At 33.2% G+C, this 21,890-nt stretch overlaps 2 protein-coding genes across 2 annotated transcripts in view; both read right to left on the reverse strand.

Moving 5' to 3' along the window:
- Positions 1-10,735, reverse strand: part of LOC130894298 (protein c-ets-1-A-like) — a 222,497-nt gene extending 211,762 nt beyond the window's left edge. The window contains exon 1 of the mRNA XM_057801020.1: positions 10,564-10,735. The gene's annotated coding sequence lies outside the window, so the exon portion shown is untranslated. The remainder of the gene's footprint in view (positions 1-10,563) is intronic.
- A 2,963-nt stretch (positions 10,736-13,698) lies between these two features.
- Positions 13,699-21,728, reverse strand: LOC130894027 (probable cleavage and polyadenylation specificity factor subunit 2). Its single transcript, XM_057800543.1, has 10 exons — positions 21,449-21,728; positions 21,119-21,384; positions 20,695-20,940; positions 20,124-20,535; positions 19,911-20,063; positions 19,104-19,381; positions 17,492-17,769; positions 17,290-17,434; positions 15,600-15,784; positions 13,699-13,856 (listed from the first exon to the last, which is right to left on the reverse strand). The coding sequence occupies exons 1-10, from the start codon at positions 21,595-21,597 to the stop codon at positions 13,764-13,766; spliced, it is 2,205 nt and encodes a 734-aa protein (XP_057656526.1). The 5' UTR covers positions 21,598-21,728; the 3' UTR covers positions 13,699-13,763.
- Between the last annotated feature and the right edge of the window lie 162 nt (positions 21,729-21,890).

Genomic DNA, 21,890 nt, shown 5'->3' on the forward strand with positions numbered 1-21,890 from the left:
AGCGGTTTTATCGTTTTTCTTGTCAAGAGCTTTTGGAGTGAGCTGGTGGCATTCGCACCACAACAGCAGTGAACCCTGGAACTCGCAGTTCCAGAGGGAAGTCATACGAGGCGATACGTATTTGGAGTGAGCTGATGGTATTCGACGGCTCTTTGAGGGCACAATGCATCACTAAGAATTCACAATCAGAATTCATCATAGTCTTCAAGTCTCGTAATCTCGCATCCTCATCATAAAACTTATGAGGCTCATTATGAGGCTTGAAAGTACAGAGCACTTCTTTTTAAAATCAAAACATTTCTTTACAGACATTCATCACTCATATTTTCAAATTTATTCACAATATTTTCATAATTTTTGACTATTTTAGTTTCCCAAAAACTGACTACCAAGCAGCTTCTACTTTGACAGATAAGAAATTTTCAAATTGAGGATCTTTTATAACTTTACGTATCTGATGGTCAACAAATATTCCCACTTTGTATTTTTCTTTTCTAATACAAAATTTAATTTTACAATTCGTCGTATTTTTTTCGTTTTCAATAATAAACATGTGTCTAAATGATGACCCTCTCTACGACTAAACGGATATTCTCCTAGAGTTGATTTATGATTCTCAGATTATTACTGTAGACTTTGTACTTGAGGTATCCCTACAAAAAAGTCGAAAGGCGTTAAATCGGAACCAGGAGCGGGCCATGGAATATCACCTCTTTTTGAAATCAGTCTGCAGGAAAGCATTTATTTCACATCTAGCATAGACCCATTTGACATGTGACTGGTAGCTCTGTCTTGTTAAAACCAAGTCGTGGAATTCACTATTCTTGAGGCTTGAAGTTCTGGAGCCAAAGACAGACAACAAATCGTTCGATATTAACAGAGATGTTTTGCCACAAAAAAAACCAATTACGCTTCTACCAAAGATTGCTGCTCATATTTTTAATCTAGCAGTAGTTTTTGGTGCATTATTCCAGTAAGGAAAAATTAACTTTATCCGTAATATTATTCAGATAAGCCCGATAATAATAATTTAAAATTATCAAACTTAAGTTAGTAAACATTTTCGAAAATATTTGATAAAGCACTTTGGAAATTTAAATTGAATGAATTTGTCGACGAATTAACTGCCTTAGACACATTACAAATCGAGATATTCGATTTTATAATGGGTGTACATACATTTATGGTAACTGTGAAAGAAGAAGAAGATAAACATTATGTACTTTTGTTCGTGTGTCGAGATTTACAATCTCATTAACTCGACATATTATTAAACAAAAAATCTCTACCGGATTTAACAAGTTTCATTATTATTTTGGAGGAAATTATGTAACACGATCTGAATCAGTAAATATTTACAGAGTTAGCGAAAGTGAACCCCAATAATTATTGAGAAATGAGGAAAATACCTGAATATTATATGAATATTGAAAGTAATGATTTATTTGATGAAATTAACAAAACGAATGATTTCATGAACAAAAGAAAATTTAATCTTAACACAAATATCATAGAAAGCTTTTTGTATAACTGTCATATTTTGATGTCAGTTGATTACTTTTTGATGATAATTTGCTATGAACTGATCAACATAAAGCAATATTGTATACAGTTGAATGTTTCTATGAAAAGATTCAGTTCCCATAACGAGCACTGGTAATAGTAAATTTCTATTCATATGGGAGAGACTGCAAAAAGAACTATGAGCTCTAATCTCCAAAATCATAAAATCCAAACTCGTTTGAGATTGCCTAGAAAACTTAAGCAAAGCAAGATAAATAAAATGGATTCAGGGAAACACCGAAATAAAGGGAATGAAATAGCTGATAAGCTCTCTAAATCGGGCGCAGACAAGCCCTTCGTGGGACCCGAACCCTTCTTGTGGTATCAGCTACGTAACAACCCACAGATAAAAAGATGATGGGAGAAAAACCAATTATTGGGACAACCTACTGGGACTAAGACAAGCAAAAACTCTTCTGGGAAAAAATAAAAGACTAAGATCTCTGGCAATTAAAGCCATTGCACATTCAAGAGGAGTAAGATTAATGGATCAGCTGTAAAAACTGGGTTTTCCAGTATCGCAGCAAGGAAAAGGGACACGATAGATCCTTTGGATTGCAGTGTGTGCGAGACCTCAAATCTATATACATATAAATTGAATATTCTCATGAAGCTGAAACTAGTGGTAGGTAATCAGTCGAACGCAGAACAATCAGGATCGAACCAAGAATCTGATCAAAATACGAATTCGTCCACGATATGGAACGTCAAGCCGGTCTTCTTCGTTTATGATAGAAGAATTTAAAGTTTGGCGATACAGCCGTCTTTGATATTGTTTTTTTTACATGTTTTTGTCACGGCGGCAATTCGTTTTTATTGTTTTTTAGAACCAATTTCTAGCAAGGCTTTTTTATTTATTTGTTTGTTTGTTTGTTTACTATCTAGGACTATTCGAGATATTCTTTTTGGTATAAATATGTGCTTATTTAGCAGCGAGAATTCAGTATATAATTCAATGTCAATTTCTGAGAAGTAACCCTGTAGGGTTGTGATGATATGAAAATGCACTTTTAATGAAATAATAACTGTTAAACAGCTTTTCCTTAACTATTCTATAAAACGCAATTTTTTTTAACAAATGATGATGCAGGGGAAGAATCAATAAACTTTGAGCAGGCCTTGTAATGTTTTTATTCAATAACGTTTTCCTGAATGTCATAATCAGGTATTAATTCTTCTGGAATAACCCCTGTACAAGTTGTTTCATTGAGATCCAAATTTTTCTGAACAATAATTGTTTGAAAATAATTAAGGAGAAGAATCAATAAACTTTGAACATACCTTGTAATGTTTTTTATTCAATAACCTGTTCCTGAATGTCATAAGCAGGTATTAATTCTTTTGGAATAACCCCTGTACAAGTTGTTTGAGATCTAACGTTTTCTGATCAATAATTGTCAGAAAATCAATAATTATTATTATAATGTAGAAATTAATGCACTCGAATAGCGAGACAAACGTCAATTTTTCAAATAATATTAAATTAATAAAAATACTGATCTCTAGACATATTTTCAGAGAGACGTTTAAATACGTTTATACAGACAAATGAAAATTCAAAATTCAAACTTCTCTATAACGACAGGTGCGATCATAGAAAAAATAAAAATTAGAAGATGATACAATTTCAAATCTTTTATGACGGCAGCTAAGGGTGGGTCCCATAGCCGGTTCATACTCGCCTCAGTTTTAAAGCGTTTTTTAATACGTAGAATCGATTTTTCAAATGTGCCGAGCCCAAATCTGATCGAGTAATTTATTATAAACAATTCAATTGCTTATAAAGCTGTAACTCTTAAACAAAGAAAGATTTAAAAAAGTTTTCAAATAAAAAAGATTGATTTTAAAAATATCTACATAAATATCAGTTTTTTTTAAATCAATATTTTAAAAGTTATATATATCAATATAATGTAAAATTATTGCAGAATTGACGTTTTTTTCCACTTAACTGCCATTACTTGGTCCCTACATGACGTAGAAAGATTTAAAGCAGCTCAACAGAAACAGAAGAAATTTGGCAGCAGCATATTTTGTCCCGACTTTGCTCATTTTAATATTAATTTAATATATTAATATATTTTTGGGACCATGAATAATTAACTAGTAATCGCGGGCGCGCACTCTGATCGCGCAGTTTAAAACCAGCATAACTTTACGACAAGAGTCGAAAACACAATTAGAAGTGGTCATTTATAATAATTAATAAGCACTTTAAGCTACTATAAGGTGCATCTCGTTTTATTTAAATTTATTTAACCTTAAAACTTTTATAAACAAATTACGGTGCCTTTTTTCCATTCAAATTTATACATTCAAACTTCTTTAACTTTATAACGGATAATATTTAAACGTTCTACCACATATTAATTTGAAGCTTAAACTTTAACGTTCAAAATGAGCTTTAAATCTTTCTACGTCATATAGGAACCAAGTAATGACTGATAAAGTGTGAAAAAACGTCAATTTTGCATTTATGTTGACGATAACTTTTTGAATATTAATTATTTGCAAAAAACTGTAAAGACCTTTTTTGTAGATCTTTTTAAAACAAATCGTTTTTATCTGAACCTTTTTTTCATATCTCTCTTTGTTTAAAAGTTATAGCTTCATAAACAATTCGACGCATCCAAAAACGCTCTAAGGGGGTATGAAACTGCTACAGGACCCAGCAGTGAGCTGCTTTAAATCTTTTTACGTCATGTAGGAACCAAGTAATGACTGATTAAGTGTGAAAAAACGTCAATTTAGTATTATACTGACAATAGCTTTTTAAACATTGATTTTTTCTGAAAAACTGTAGACTCCTTTTTTGTAGAACTTTTTAGAACAAATTTTTTTATTTGAAACTTTTTTTCATATCTCTATATGTTTAACCCTCTGATAGTCGCATTATGATTCATAGCCTGGTCGAAAATTCTAACGACTTTAGACTGAAGCATTTGCTTCATTTAACGAAACGAAGACCGCTCAGTACGCAGAATTATTGTAGGTGACGGATTTTCAAAAATCTATAAGACCAGGACTAGATTTTTACAGTCATTTGACCTACAAGGATGGTCCCAAAAGTACCTGGCCTGACCTGGAGAAGGCGGTAGTTGCTTGGAAAATTTGTCTACGTTATAATCTTATTTGAAAGGCATTAGCCAAAACAATATAAAAACTGAACCAGATTCTACTCTGGGTAAGATTGCTCCTTTGTTACCGACAATAAAATATTGGGTAGGAAAGTTTAGACAAGATCGTAGACCAGATTCGAAGACCAGCATCGTAGTGGTCGACCAAATGAGATGAGGACTCCAGAAATCCACAAATCCATAGTTCAACTTTTAAGAAATAAAGAAAGAAAGGAAACAAAACGCACCCAGCGCCCCATTAATTATGTTTTTGTAGGAAAAAGTTATTGGTCCTTATTTCTATCGCAGGAATTCAACAGCTGCGTGATATTTGGAACATCTTTGTATAGCAATGCTTTTAATTGCCCGATTCACCAATTTTTCTTGTTCTTTTTTGGTATTAATATTATCAAATCCAAATTATTGATAACCAGATGAAACCGTTTCATTCCATACCCGTCCTAACCTCTTAATTCTACCAAGGATGGCCGGGTGAAGTCTCTAACCCTGAGAAATGAGTTGAGAAGATAGCTGGAGGCTTTGCTCTCTGTTGTGAAATACAGTGAGGTCTAAAACATATTCTACTCATCTCATAGATAGGTTATAGTCGAAGCTCCATAAAAATAAATGAGAAAATTAAGTCGAAACAACTGTCAATATTTTCCAATTGACATGCGTAAAAATTATTTTATCATTCTATAAACTTCATATTTCTACCATCGTTTGTAAACTCTCTGTTTTAATGATATTTATTTATGAATATTTGTCGTGAAATCCGACAACGCCGCCGAGGGTTGACACCCACGTCCCGCAGCCCGTTATAAGGACAAGGGCTGTCGAGTGAAATGATTGTTGCAGTCTGCAGACCACCTGTTGTCTTTATGTAACCGGCTCAACTCATATTCTACCAGATTAGGTTACGAAATTCTCAAATTCATCTTTTACCCAGTCGCTGTGGTTCGGGTTCGCATACGTATAACGTTTCTATGTCGTATATTTTCTTTTTGTTTTAAAATATTATTAAGGTGTGTACCCCCACGTCCGTTGCATTCTATCAACAAAACTAGGTTGAGGATATGGCAATAAATTTTTCAATACAACAAAAAATATATTTTGTAACGTTTATTTTAATAAAGTTAGTCCACACAGTAGATAAATTCGATAATAAACTTATGGAATATGGATAAAGTAGTATTTATTAAAATGGAAGTGAGATAAAATAACAAAGACCTTCGAGAGACGTGTTTGCACAAGATACCCTAGAAAGGTAAAGCTATTAAGAGAGCCCTTGTAAATATAACTTTTTCTACATTTAAGTACCTAATATCTATATTAATATGGCGACAGATAAGTGCCCGGTAGGGTTTTATCAAAGAACTTTGTAAACCTCCACAAGATGATGGTTTATGTTTCTTATTAACATAAAAGAAGTTTAAAGTTAGGTTAGGTTATAAATGCAACTATTTTTAATAAAATCTAAAGATAAATCGAATAGGAATAATTCGAGCTAACAGATTTGAAAAGATTTCGATTTATTATTCATTCTGAGACATAGAAAAAAGTGATTATTTTCATTTAATATTAGATACACATACGAGAGTTGCTACTTTCGAGTTATGGCAGCACTGATGCAATCATGTCAAATCTGACATTAATACTTCAAATTTTGACATTTTTAATAGTGAACGTACTTTAAACGTTTTGTCAAACGCGTGCTATTTGAGTTGCTAACACATACTTGAAACAATCATAAAATTTGTCACTAATAAAAATGTCAAGCTTTATAATGGTAATGTCAGATTTGACGTATTCATATCAATGTTGTCATATGTCAAAACTTAAATATTCCAATGAAATTTGGCATGGTCAGTTAGTATAATTGGAGAAAAGTTTAAAGAAAATACTTTCAATAAAAGTGCATAAAAGACACATTTTTTTCTTTCTTTGGTAGTTATGGTCTAGACAGCATAGCAATAACTCTCCATGTTAAGAACTATATTAGGTGTAAGGTCAAGTTAACGAAGAAGAAGGTACAAGAACCAAAGTAATTGATATTTGACGAAGCTTATGCAAGTGGTAGGAAATATAGGGAGTTTATTTACACAAGATAATGTTTTGAAGATGGAGAGAACTAAAAAAGACATGAGAATAATTAGGAAAAGACGGTTAGACAATGTTATCGCTATAGCCGGAAAATGATGGACGAGAATCATGCAAAAAACTACAAAAGGTTTGCAGCAGATACTATATTCAATTATCTTCAATTGTTGTTTTGTCACAAACTGAACATCTTTTTGTGATACGATCCTCTCCAAATAAACACTAGATTTGAATTTTAAATATTTAAACAGCTGAGAGTTTAGCTTTAATGAAAATATAGCACTTTCCAACACAAAAATAATGAAAACTCGATCGGAATGATAGTTGAACCTCATCCACTATGGTACGATTGATTTTAAAAACAGAAACTCGATGATTTGGTTATCTAAATGTTACTAGAATTGCAAATATTTTCTTGAAAATTCAGACATCGTGGACACGAATTGCAAATTTAAAGAAGCACTATACAGGGATAATAACAAAAATAAGTGTGTTCGAAGCATGATGACCATACAAGGCGAAAAGAGTTCATGAATTGGATCATCGAATATCAACAAATACGATGATCTTCCGATCATATTTGTGTTAATCGACAAATGTACAAAACATCATGATTTGATGATGGTTTCGTGCTGAAGAAATCGATGATTCTGGATATCGCGACTTGATTACAAAGTTCTTTTTACGGAAATCGGATGATATTGATTGGTTTCAACATTACAACCCGAAAATCAATTCAATTATTCATAATTTTCTGGTCAATTACTTTGCCATTACAAGTTTTACTAGTGGTCATCGTCAAATGCTTGTTACGAGTAATTTTATGTTAAAAGTTTAGGTCAATAATTTCGGTCAAATATTTTGAAAACAAGGAAAATTTCCACAAGCCTGTTGTGTTCTATTGATGGGTAAGGAAACTTTTGATAATTTGGCAGAAATATACCATTACATTAATTAGTTACACTGATGAATCTATTTCGACAACTACATCTCGTATTTTCAAGCTTCCACAGGACCTGCAAGAGTCTTGGTGCAAGACTGAACCCTGCAAAATCAAGACTAACCTGGTTTTGATCTTGCATTCAATCATAATTAGTTTCAGGTTGTCAGTCTCTTATTATATCCGCTGACACCTTATTTGAAATATTTCATCAATAAAATAAAAAGATCGACGGATCATCTCGACCTAATATGATGACATAATCTTCGATTGTGAGGGTAAAGTTTTATTTTAGTTTGTTCCAACTTAATATCTGAAAACTTATCTGAATTTACGCATCAATATTACAGCGTTTGCGAAACGATATGCGATAAAATTATCTTTTTTTCAATGACATCGCACCAAGCATCGATTTGTTCTTGATTTTTTGACAGCTAAAGACCTAAAAGTGATATTCATACTGAATACACAACCACTACACCAACACTCGCAATTACACAATCTGACGCCCGTTTCGATAACCAAGTTATCGTCTTCAAAGATTGAAGATAAATAGTCTACTTTCAGTCTCTAAAGACGATAACTTGGTCATCGAAACAATGTAATTGTGAGTGTTGGTGTAGTGGTGTATCGGTGGTGTAATACATGAACGAGCTGTGATTTATACCACAACAGCTGAAGATAAATGTTTTGTATTGATCAGTAAAAGCGATCGAAGACTCACGGTGCCAGAAATAGCAACTCACATCAACGAATCTAGGGATGTGTCTTTGACTACTTTTAAAGTGAAAAGGATATTGAGAGAGCTCGCTTTTTATAAGGGTAGCAGTGAAGAAACCTCTTTTAAGACTTCAAAAGAAAATTGAGGTATAAAATTAGTTGAAGATCATAAAAAATTTGAGAGAGTTTTATGAAGTGATGAGTCAAAGTTCGTTTTTGTGTATCCTGACTATTAAGCACGGAGCCTCCTCGGTTATGTTTTGGGGATGTTTTGGAGGAAGGGCGATTGGAGACCTGGTGAAAACTGAAGGGGTTTTTATGATAAAAGGCTTTATAACATATTTAACGTTTTGGGCAGCTCCTGATTGATAGAAATGTATCTTTCAGCATGACAACGATCCCAAGCAGTGCCATGAGTATTTCAAAGAATTGGGAAGGAAGAATGTACTAAAAGTAATCATCACAGTTGCCCTTCTGGATCGGAATTGAATGGAACCAAATAGACGACGATTATTTGCCAAAATTGGGCATCGAAATAATAAAAGAAGCAGAGGTTTAAAACGATGAATCAAAAAATAATACTCTAATCAACAGATGTTCTTTAAAATATAGATATCAAAATCAAACGTATTGTTTTTATTTGTTGTATAGGCTGGACAAACACTTTTGAATGTTAGTGTACTTCCAGTCATGAATTTAACGTTGTAATAATACAAAGTCTAGCTAATGAATAACGAGGAGGGTTACAAAAAAGGGTTTTATTATAAAAATTATTCTACATTCCCTCCCTTCGCCACACATACGTTTTTTCCATTGATCGAAGCAGTGCTGGAAGTCTTCTTTGGTGAGTGCCTTTGGGAGCTTTTCCGTTTTTTCTTCACCGCTTCCATCGTCTCAAATCGGATCCCAGATCTTTTTCCTCGTATAAAATTTTTCTAACCGTTTCTAACCGATTTTGGTCACTGTTTCCGGAGTTAAATCAGTCAAAAGGCGACCTGGACGCTGGTCGTCTTCAGTGCTCTATCGGCTATCACTAAATCGCTTACACCACTCAAAAATACGCGCACGAGATAGAGAATTGTCCCCATAGGCTTCTTGCAACTTTATAGTACTCAGTCGGAGTTTTCTTCAATTTAACAGGACATTTGAGATTGGTACGTTGCTCATGGTTTTCGGCACGAGAAAAAAAACACGGTCATTTCAAACCGCTACTGCACAAATACTATAATAGTGGAGGAAACATGTTTTGGGACACGCATAGATAAGATATCTAGATACCCAACGCACTATTCGTTTTTACCCAACCCGTCTAGTCGCGCAGTCCCGTTATTTAATAGCCAAACCTCGTATATTACTAACTATTCGGTTATTTTGATTACAATAGAATAATCCACTGTATTTTTGATCACACCTGGTATAACAACATTTTATATGTTCTTATATCAATATCACAGTTTTTAGTTCATTAATTATAGGTAAGAACGTACTATAATTATTGGTGTTTATTGACTCAATTTTTATTTTATAGTTTCTGGTGGCATTTTTAAAGAAAAAAAAAGTATAACCCTTTTCGAAAACCCGACACCCTACGCATTGGTTTCGGGTTTCGCAGAATACGCTAGAAATCCTATTTGTTGAAATATTGACCTGCTGTATGAATTACATTTCTCGAACTGAGTAGGTATAAAAGAGATAAGTTCGTAATTTGCAAAATTCAAATGTATACTTTATCAGTTATATTTCACTTTTGTGGAAATTCTTATCTATTTTAAAAATAAATAAGTCACATTATATCGATATGGCAGAAATAAAACACGATGTTATAAGAGAAAATATTCAGACCGTACCGAAGCAAAATTTTCTTGGAACACCGCCAAATAAATAAACTGTAAACAGAATGATTTCAGAATAAATATAATTTGATATTAAATGCACTGTAACGACGAAAAAAAAGTTTGAACTAATATGTATATATATATATATATATATATATATATATATATATATATATATATATATATATATATATATATATATATATATATATTGCATTAACCTCCTACTATAAGTTTGTTTGTTTGGTTAGAAAACAAATATAGTTGAACTTAACCTCTATGAACTCACATTTCATCGACGTTAATCCGATATATTCGTTGAAAGTTTGTAAACTACACCAATTTACACTATGTCCACAATAAAAATGTCACAATTAAACACCAGATCACAAATAAAAGTTTGAGATAACGGCTAAAGCAAATGCACCTCAACAAAGTTCAACGATGAATGAATATTATCTGGTAGAGGGGATGCGATGACATCGGGTATATAGCTCTATCTCTTTTACTAATTGCAAACACTGTAAATATAATTTTGATACAGGTCGTTTCGGGTAGGACACACTTTATCAATAGATTCATTTAAAAATTACATAATAATAACAATAAGTTTAAATATATGAATGGAAAAAAAATGTGAGTATATTAAAAACTTTTGTGGCGTTAGCAATTGCTTAGAAATTGTGCAATAAATCTTTATATTTTTGTGATACGAAGTATCAAAAGTGATGTTATTAATGTAATTGCTACGGAAAAAATTCTTTCTTATGTAGTGTGTCCAAGAATTTGACAACAACGTAAAAGAAATTACATGCAATTCCTTGAAAGATCAAAATATTACATAGACGAATATTGCATGTTGTTTGATATTATGCGAAAATTCCAAAAGTAAAAAGTTTCCTAACCTCAAACTATTTAATATTTTATCGGCAGTTTAAAATTGGAAATAACAAAGCAAACAAGAAAAAAGTGGCTGGTGCATCACTGGCAATAATTATAACTGCATCTGCCTTGCTTTTGGAGTCTGATGGATAGATCAGCTAGAGAATTAGACGAGAAAATATAGAAAAATTAGTTGAGAATGGATGAAGAAACATTTGGAAAACTCCTAACGAAAATAAAACGTAATATTAGCAGATTAGAAACTCATTTGCGCATGCTCTTGAACAAGAAACCCTGCATCTTGCATTGCACGTTGTATTCCATCATGTCAAGCGGCATTAAGACCGCTTGACGTACAAGAAATTGCATGGAATTTAATATTTGTGTGCGGTTTAAAAATGGAGTTAACAAAACTAGGTAAAGTAAACAAGAAGAAAATGGTCTGTGCATCACTAGCAATAATTATAACTTCTGCTACTTTGCTTTTGGAGTGTGGTAGACAGAAAAATCATAATCAAAATCCTAACCTCAAATTTCATTCAATATTTTATGCCTAGCTTAACAATGAGAATAAAACTAAGTATTCCGATCTGATCTGTTGAGCGAAAAGTAACTAGATTTCTCCCTAGAATTGCAACTTGCACGCAATAAAATGAAATCAAACCGATAAAGTTGCAAGTGCGAGATTTTACATGAAACAATCAGCTGAACTTCAATTGCGCACGCTTTTGATCAAGAATTATTGCGTCTTGCATTGCATTGCACGTTGTCTTGCATAATGTCAAGCGGCCTTTGTGAAAATCTCTTGCCATTGCATCATGGTTGCCCCTAATCAAAATTTCCTAACCTAAAACTTTGTTTAAAATTTTGTGGGCAGTTTAAAAATGAAAATAACACAGCTAATTGGAGTGAACAAGAAAAAAATGGTCAGTTTATCAAGGGCAATAATTATATCTGCTGCTGCTTTTGGATTATGATGGGGAGTTTATTTGGAGAATTAGACGAGAAAATATAGAAAAATAAGTTGAAAATGTATGAAGAAACATATGAAAATGAATCTTGATATCAGCAGTTTAGAAACTCATTTATCCCTAAAATTGCAGCTTGCACGCAATAAAAATTACACCAAACCAATAAAATTGCAAGTGCGAGATCTTGCATGAAACAATCAGCTGAACCTCATCAGCGCATGCTTAAACTATAATTAAAAAAAATTGAAAATTCTCCGTCATTTCCGTGGATACAGAAAAAATTTATTCAAGGTCAGAGGTGAAAAAAGTTTTTCGCGATTTTCTACGAAACACTGGGTTTTATCATAAAAATACTTCAGACAAAAATTGTAGATCATAAAATTATCTACAAAAAACGTATCAATACTTTTTTCCCTACAAGCTACCGTTTCTGAGATATAACTATTCAAAAAATTATAAAAATTGTAAACGTTTTAATACGCACACGTTTCCACGCCACCCATTAGGTAGTGTACTTAGCGCGTTTTTTAAACGTGGTTTCCCCAGTAGGCCTATTCCACGGGTCTGTTCATGTTCAATTGGAAACTATTACATAAAATTGTGAAATTTAATCGTCCGAATCGTAACTTTCGAATTCTTCTTCTTGTTCTTCATATTCACTACTAGTAGTAGTAGTAGTAAAATCCGGCACCTGAAGTCACATGCTGAGGAGGGATGTGCACGTACTAGTCCTCCTTGCTGTAGGCAACATCGGATGTCTCCGGATTCTGTTCTTTTTTGGTAGAACGTAGATTTGAAGATTTCTTCTCTGCAGTCCCCGGCGGGGACAACCTTGGAGCTACTCTTGGTTTTCATCTCGCAGGCTGTAATATAACGAGCTTTCCCACCACTCATTTATAGCCCGTACCGCACTTGTTATCCACGCCCATCACTACTATGAAGCTTTTGGTGCTTCCAAACTCTCCAATAAGAGCAAAGGAAGCCATGGTTTTGTCTTTCCAAGAACTTAAGTGCGTCGTTTACCGGGGACCCGTAGGAACGATTGGCGAAGACGTAGAATTGACATGTCCTCTGTTACCTGTGTGACAATCAGTTTAGGACCTCCTTCCAAATCGGTTTTCGGTCGTAATTAGGATGTAACAAGCCGAAGAGAAACTGCGGTGGCCTAGTTCTGCTACCGGACGGGGAGCGAATGATAAACCCAGTTACCGCTTTAACGAAATCGAACAACGTTACTGTGGAACCGGTTCACGTTGCTTCACTCGATTCATAATGAAACGAATCACTGACTCATCAAACTGTAGGTGAAGTTTTCGGTTTTTGGCGCCAACTCGCTAGCCGTCGAACCAGGCCAGATTTCGCTTCAGCCTCCGGATTGGAAGGGTAAAGCAACTATAGGACTTTAAGCCTTAAGTCATCTCGGCAACTCTGGCCTTCGTTCGACACTAATGTCATCAAAAGCACCAGTTAGAGTTTCGAAACTGATACCTTGGGGATAGTGTAGAACAGAAATCCGTGAGCTCTGATATTTCAGAGCCTATTATTGTTATGATTAACAATTATGAACAAAATTTTCCCGTATATTTTTCAATTTTTATTATAATAAATGAAAAAAAGTGATCACAAATCATTGAAATTATAAAATGGCGTATTGGTCATACAACAATTCTTTAACTTTATAATAATCCTCCGATATACAACCCTCGAGCATTATTTTCCCTGTTTCCACCTGAAAAAAAAAAAGAAAAACTAGATTTTATTCATTATGGTGCGAATTGAGGAAATTTTAATTTTAATTCATTTTAATTACACTATAGAATGAAATAAAAGTTAAATGAGGGATCTGTCGGTTCTGGTAGGTCAAATGTACTTTCATCTCCAACAATTTCCAATTTATTTTGATTATCCACAGGATTAGATGCCTTAATGTCTTAATTACGCGATAAATCGTTTTAATTACGCAGGAAATCATTTTTATAACGCGGGAAACAGTTTTATTTACGCGGAAAAAAGGTTTTGTTGGGCGGAAAATCGTTTTTGTTGCGCGGAAAATAATTTTTATTACACAAGGAATCGTTTTTGTTGCGCGTTTTAATTATGAGGGAAACCGTTCTTATTGCGCGGGATATAATTTTTATTACGCAAGAAATCGTTTTTGTTGCGCGGATAATCGTTTTAATTACGCGGAAAATCGTTTTAATTGCGAGAGAAACCGTTTTAATTACGCGGGAAACCGTTTTAATTACGCGGAAAATCGTTATTGTTGCGCGGAAAATAGTCTTAATTGCTAGGGAAATCGTTTTAATTACGCGGGAAATCGTTTTTATCCCGCGGGAAACAGTTTTTATTACGCAGGAAATCGTTTTTATTACGCGGGAAACCGTTTCGATTACCGAGAAATCCGTATTAATTACTCGGTAAATCATTTTTATTGCGCAGGAAATCGTTTTTATCACGCGGGAAATCGTTTTCATTACGCAGGAAATCGTTTTTATTACGCGGAAAATCGTATCAATTGCGTAGCCTTCGTCGTCTGCCTCTCATTCTCGACGCTAGTACTGGCCTTAGGCTGCTTACTTGCGTGTTTCATGCGAAGATGTGATAGAGTAGAGCAATAATCTCATCCAGTTATATTTATTCTTTTGTTTCAAGTAACTTTTGTATTTTTCGTGTAAATTCGTATTTTCTATTTATTTGGGAATCACAATCCCTGTTTGGCTATAATTAAAAAAACATATAAATTCAATTTTTTTAGCTCCTTTTTATTCAAATCTGTTCTACCTACTCGTCGTTTATTGTAATTTCCATCTGTGTTCCCGTCTTCTTCTTAATTTAATTTACAGGTTGGAGTTTAATCATGATAAGGACTCAACCGGTACTCCACCATCTCATCAAATTCAACTCCAACAACTGGTAAATCAGTTGAGGGCTGTACAACTATCCTGAATAAATCTTATTTTTGATATAATATTATTTATAATTTTTTTGCTGCTTAAACTTTTTTCATAGTTCACAGAAATAAATCTTATTTGGAGAATCGTTTCCGGCGATATTTTGTTATATTTTTATTATTTAAACTCATAAGGTGTTTCCAGCTTTTCCACTTGTATGTTTATTCACTTCCAACTTCCTTCGTTAAAAATTCGGTGGCGCCCTCATTTAATATGAACTAAGTACCAGTTTCCACTACAGGAAGTAAGATTGGAATTTTTTAAATTTTCGACTTATTTTATTCTTATAAAGTACATCGACACGTCAAAAAACATTTATCCGTCATTTTTAGCTGATTATATATAAAAAATGACCTAAAATCATCATTAAAACGTATAAAAAAGTGTCTGATAAGTGAAAATAAATGATAAGTACAGAAAAAATAAGAAAAAAACTTCATTAATTATTGTTTAAAAAAATAAATTTATTTTTCGGAAAATTGAGATTGCAATGTGGAGAATTCGTCAATTTCCATACTCACCTTTCTAATAGCTATTGTTCCGTTAGAACACCATAAAACTCCCCCGGAAAATTCCGAAGGAATGTTATTTCTACCGAGGACTTGTTTGAATTCGGATAATTTTAATTCGTTTATGAATACAGGGTCGTGATTATCGCCGTCGTTAACAGGTTCGAGCGTTAAAATTCTAGTGTCTTCTTCTTCAACTACGAAATAATTAAAAAAAGTTTTTTTAAATTTATTTATGAGAAGGAAATTTTATAAAGAAAATAATCGATTTTTATTATTTACTTAGTGCCAGGGAGACAATATTTAACAGAATTTTAAGTGCCTACTATACTAACAAGCATAATTACACTGTCTGATTAAAGTTTCGATAACGAACTTTTCGTCTTCAGAGATTCAACATGAATCATTAAATATAAACTATAGTAGAATAGAAAAAAATGCGGTAACTGTAGCGCGGAAATCACCATAATGACGAAAATACTCGTCGTTTGGTAGAAAATTGTCTCCATTTTGATTAAAATAAACTTCATTTTACCCAAACTAGCCGCCATTTCGACATTTTATTCAAAATAGTCGCAATTTTGACAAAAATCGTCGCCATTATGACACAAATTGTCGCCATTTTGATGAAAATAATCACCATTGTCACAGAAATAGAACTTTAAACTAATGTACCATAACAAAGTCGCCTGAAATCGATTTTAGAAGAAAATAATAGTTTTTTTTTTTGGACAAAATAATCGCAATTTTGATAGAAATAGTACTTTTAAAGTATTTGAACGTGAAACTGGTCGCGAAAGATCGAATTTAGTAACAAATGGTTACCATTTTGACAAAAATACTCGCCATTTTGACAACAATTATCGCCATTTCCATAGATAGTCGTTTTTAAACTACTTTACAGAGAAAGGTCATACAGAAATTGATTTTACTAGAAAATTATAGTCTTTTTGGACAAAATAATCGTCATTTTGAATGAGATAGTCGCGATTTATGAATGAAATAGTCGCTGTTCTGATAGAAATAGTACTTTACAGTGAAAAGGTGATCTGAAATCGATTTTAGTAATAAATTGTTACCATTTTCACAAAACTAGTCGTCATTTTGATGAAAATAGTCGCCATTTTGACTAAGGTAGTCACGATTTTGGATGAAATAGTCGCTGTTCTCATAGAAATAGTACTTTACAGTGAAAAGTTGATCTGAGATCGATTTTAGTAACAAATGGTCACCATTTTGTCGAAAATAGTCACCATTTCGTCGAAAATAGTCGCCAATTCGATAAAAATAATCACCATTCCTACAGAAATAATAGTTTTTGAAAAATCACCTGAAAGCGATTTTGATAGCAAATAATCGCTTTTTAGTGTCCGATGAAAACTATTTCGAAAATTCCCTGTACACTATGAGCCACTAGATAAATCAAATTTCGAAGGGTACAGAAGAAAAAATTATAAAAAAAGTTACGAAAAAGAAAATTCGATACAAAAAACGGCCCACCAACAATTCATTTCGAACAGCTTTAAAAACGAAAAGAAAATTTGTTTCAAGATTAAAAACTCATACAATACGATTTATAATTGGAAAAAATCGTTATAATTTTTCAAAAAACTCGGAATCCAGATAAATTCAAAACAAAATGTTATTTTCCTGTCAAAAATTGGAGAAAAAAAATTATTTTGTACATTAATCTAGAACTAACCTTCCATCGGTTCGTCATCGACGTAAATCCTCTTAGCGTCCGCCTGACTTTCCCTGAGCACAATATTCGCCGTAATCCACGCCACTTCGGCATCTTTAGCCTTTTGGAAATTGAGTTGAGTAACCAAAGCGTCAGTCAAACGAACCTGTACGAAAAAAAAGTCGAGAATTTTTCTTTTTACAACAAACCAATCGAAACTCACTTGATATATGTGTGTTTCGCTGGTAACATCGATAATTTCCCCTTTATCGGGCGTAAAAACCCTGGCTTGGATATTTTCTTCGCAATGTTTCGCTATAACCTCGGTATTTTCCTCGTTACCGCGCACCACGACGATCCTCCTCGGTTTAAGTTGAGAAAGTATCTTCATTAACGATTCCCCATCGGATCTACCTTCGAAATCGATATACTGCACTTGACAATTCACTTGGACCGTTCTCTGCAGTACTATACATTTCGTCGGTTGTTCCGTTATTTCAGCTGAAAGAAACTTCGCGGTGATTTCGAGGTACGACGATTATCGGGATACGCCAAATACAGATTTTATGGCACAAATTAATTTTTTTTGTCATAAAACAATGTCCAGAAAGTAATCGAATTGTATAATTCGTCAATATTTTTCGAAATACGACAAACGTATTTAGCTGTCGACATTTCCATGTGGTATAAGATTACCGGAAAATTTAGCAGTAACGGTTTTTGACTGAAATAGTCGCCATTTTGACGAAAATCGTTGCCATTTTCATACAAATAGTAGCTTTTGAGCTATTCTAACGTCAAAATAGTCGTCATAGTCGTTTAAGTTGAATTATAGAAGCAAATAGTCGCTATTATGACAAACATAAACGTCATTTTGTCGAAAATAGTTATTAAAAATAAAACCGTCGACATTTTGACGAAAATCGTCGCCATCTCCATTTGAGCTACATTAAATGGAAAATAGTCGCCTAATATCAATTTTAGAAGTAAATAGTCGCCATTTTAATATAAATTATCGCCATCATGTCGAAAATAGTTGCCATTTTGACACAAATAGTCCTCGTTTTCACAGAAACAGTACTTTTAAGCTACTTTAACGTGAAATTAATAACCTAAGATCAATTTTGGCAAGAAGTAGTTACTATTTTATTAAAAATAGTCGCTATTTTGACGAAAATAGTCGCCATTTTGTCGAAAATAGTCATTATTATAGAAACAGTACTTTTAATCTATTTTAATGTGAAATTAGTCGCCTAACATTGATTTTAGTAGCATATAGTTGCCATTTTGACTAAAATCGTTGCCATTTTTATTTGAGCTACTTTAACGTGAAAATAGTCTCCATTTTAACAAAAATAGTTGCTGTTTTGACATAAACAGTGACCATTTACATGTCCAGATGATTAGTAGTAGCTTCGACATTTTTTCAACCAAAACGTTTTATGCCACTTGTCCGACCCTGATTTCGAAACTGAAGCATCCTGAACCATTCCAAAAATCTCCGATGATATTTTTCTTCAATCTCACGCCAAACTTGCTCACGTACTGCCGTTCGATCTCGACACCGAAAAAGACTAGTGCACTAATCCAATGGTTCTGTCACTCCAGAAGCTCGAATCTCGTCTAGACCCAATTCGCAGTGTTGCCAACACCCCCTTCTACCTAGCCCTATGTCCGAACGCGCCCCATAACACACAGTCGCACACCTAACCTAACTTAACCTAACCTAACAAAAAAAATGCACTTATCCCTTATAATAAAATTTTTAAACAAGTTATGAAATATTTTTTTTTGTGATATATGAATCATATTATTCGATAAATATCAATACTTACTGATCTCTTCTTCTATTTCTTTTTTTATAATTATATTTTCTTTGTTATCTTCTCCATCTACACCGACATCGGCCAATTTGTAATCTTCCGGTCTGATGATTTCCCCGTATTCGTCGCATTTAATTTTATCTTCGTGAAACGGATACATCGGATACATTTTTTTGGTAACTTTGAAAAATCCCGTATTTATTTTACCTTCTTGTTTTATCACTATATCGTGTCTACCTTTCGATATAACGGACATCTCGATATCAGATTCCGAATCGGAATCGTCATCCCTAATATGTAAATACGAAATTAATTACGAAAATTTAATTTTGGACTGTTTCAAAAATTTTATACAGTGTGTCCCAAAGTCCTTATATATACATATATCATTACGACGTTAATACGATGACACATAGACAAACAGCACACACGACAGTTGACATACAAGATGGCAGAAACTAGTGTTGACAGATCATGGGTGTATCATAGACAACACAACACCCAAGACAGTTGACATATGGTGGAAATGACAGATGAGGAGTGTGATCATAGAAATAACAGAACGCACGACAGTTGACAGATGGTGGAAATGACAGATTATGATGTGATCATAAATATAACAGAACAACAAGATTATAGACATCATAAAACGATGTCATCCATCATGGCAAACATGCCACATCATAGGTGTGACCATAGAAATCTCAGAACATACGACAGTTGACAGATGGTGGACAAGACAGATTATTATTGTGATCACACAACACACGTACTGTACTCCCCTACCCCCAATAAAAATTTCAATTAATCACTACTTACTCTTTATTAAGTCGACCATTTTTTGCTCTCTGTCGTTTTTCAAATTCTTCCAATTCCACTCCTTCTAATTTAACCCTCCTTTCAACTGTGAGATCGATGTTCCTACCCCCTCCATTATCTATCAAATCTCTAGCCAAAGTTCCAGGAGACGTTCTAATCACAAACCGAATTAAAAAAACAATTTGTTGCAAAAATTTTCACAAAACTACCTACCTAGTGGTCAAAATAATACTATTATTCGAACTGGAACACCATTGGAGGAACAACTCCCTGGAAAATCCGCTCTCCATATCCGGTGAACTAGCCAGTACCACCTTAGGACTCGGTACTTTACTCAATTCCGATAAACTGTGACATAATTGCAGATGTTTAAATTGAAACGGATTATTCCTAGCTCCCTCGAAACTCCTCATTAATTTATCGCTCATCCATTCTATTTGGGATTTAGCGAATTCGACTACGTTGTAACTAACGTTATTTAAAAACGCGAGAGAATAAGCCAAAAGACCGGATTCTTTATTGCGCCATAATTGATCCAGCATGTGCGCCAATTCTAACACTCTACCAGCCGTATCGACAGCTATGAGAACGTTACCGTGATTACGGAGAGTCTGCAGAATGTTTGCTGTAAAGATTACATAAAAATTTTACCCCTGCATAATTAACACTCAATTTAATCACCTTGATTATTTATTTTAACAAATTTCAAGATTTAAAATATAAAAATTATTTATATCTACAATTATGTAAAAAATCATAGTAAATTATTTGTTTTAAAACTCACTCATAAGTTTTTCATCTCTGGCTCTTCTTCTTGCTTGTTGGTAAGTAGCATTAAACGCATCTGTAATAAGTAACGAAGGTCTTTGTAATCTCTCCAATTCGCAACCGTTTAAATGCCGCTCTTTTTTATGATTGAAGTCGTTACAATAAATAATATCTTCTTCTCCCACTTTCATTATCTTCCAAATAGTACCACCTATCATATGTCCAGCCGGTAGAGGGGTAACTGTTAAACCATAACCTTTTCCTATAAAAATAAAAATTATCACGGGAAGCATCCGGGCCCGTCCAGTCCTGTCATTTGTTTATATTTCTAAATAATGTAGATATCAAATGGAGTTAAAACAAAAATTACGTTTTTACTTACCTAGTGTTGAATTAATGAATATAGTAATATATAATTAGAATCAATCATAGTTACTCACCTTTCAAAGACACGGTTTGGTTATATTTTAACTGAATAACTTTTTCAAACGTAGCATCGACATCGTCTAAAGAAAAAATACAAAATTCTTTCATATTGTATTGCGATTGATATAAATCGTACATAAACATTTGCCCCATTTTATATACTGGTATAGTTGAATAAATAGGACAATTTAAACCGAGTTTTCCAACAATATACGGCAGAGCTCCTAAGTGGTATACATCCGGATAAGAAAGTAACACAGCGTCTATTGAATGTACGTGCCTAAGAAATTAAAATATATTTTATAATATAAAATTATCGATACTGATATATAATGTAAAAAAACCTTTTTATTTCCTTAATAAATTCCATGTTGAATTTTTCATCCCATCCACAATCTAGTAATATTCGCACATCATCTACTTGTAATAGGTAACAAGGAGGCGATTCATCTTTAGCTCCTGATAGAGCTTGAAGTTTTATTATTGAAGTCATGATAGAAATATATTTATACAATTCAGAAATATATAAACAATGGTACAGTTGAAAAATTAATTCATATTTTATGTATTTACTTATTTTATAAACTACAAAATTTAAGGTTATGTAGTGTCTTCTTTTTTAATTCATTTTTTTCCTCTACCAATATATATCTGATATCAACAAGTCTTCAATAACAAATATTAGATCATGAAATAAAATAAGCATTTGAGATTGTAAATTAGTACAATAGTGAGAACTTTTTGCTACTCAAGAATAGTTTCCAAATTAGTGTTTCTACTTTATTA

Source organism: Diorhabda carinulata, chromosome 5 (genome assembly GCF_026250575.1).
Source record: "Diorhabda carinulata isolate Delta chromosome 5, icDioCari1.1, whole genome shotgun sequence".
NCBI lineage: Eukaryota > Metazoa > Arthropoda > Insecta > Coleoptera > Chrysomelidae > Diorhabda > Diorhabda carinulata.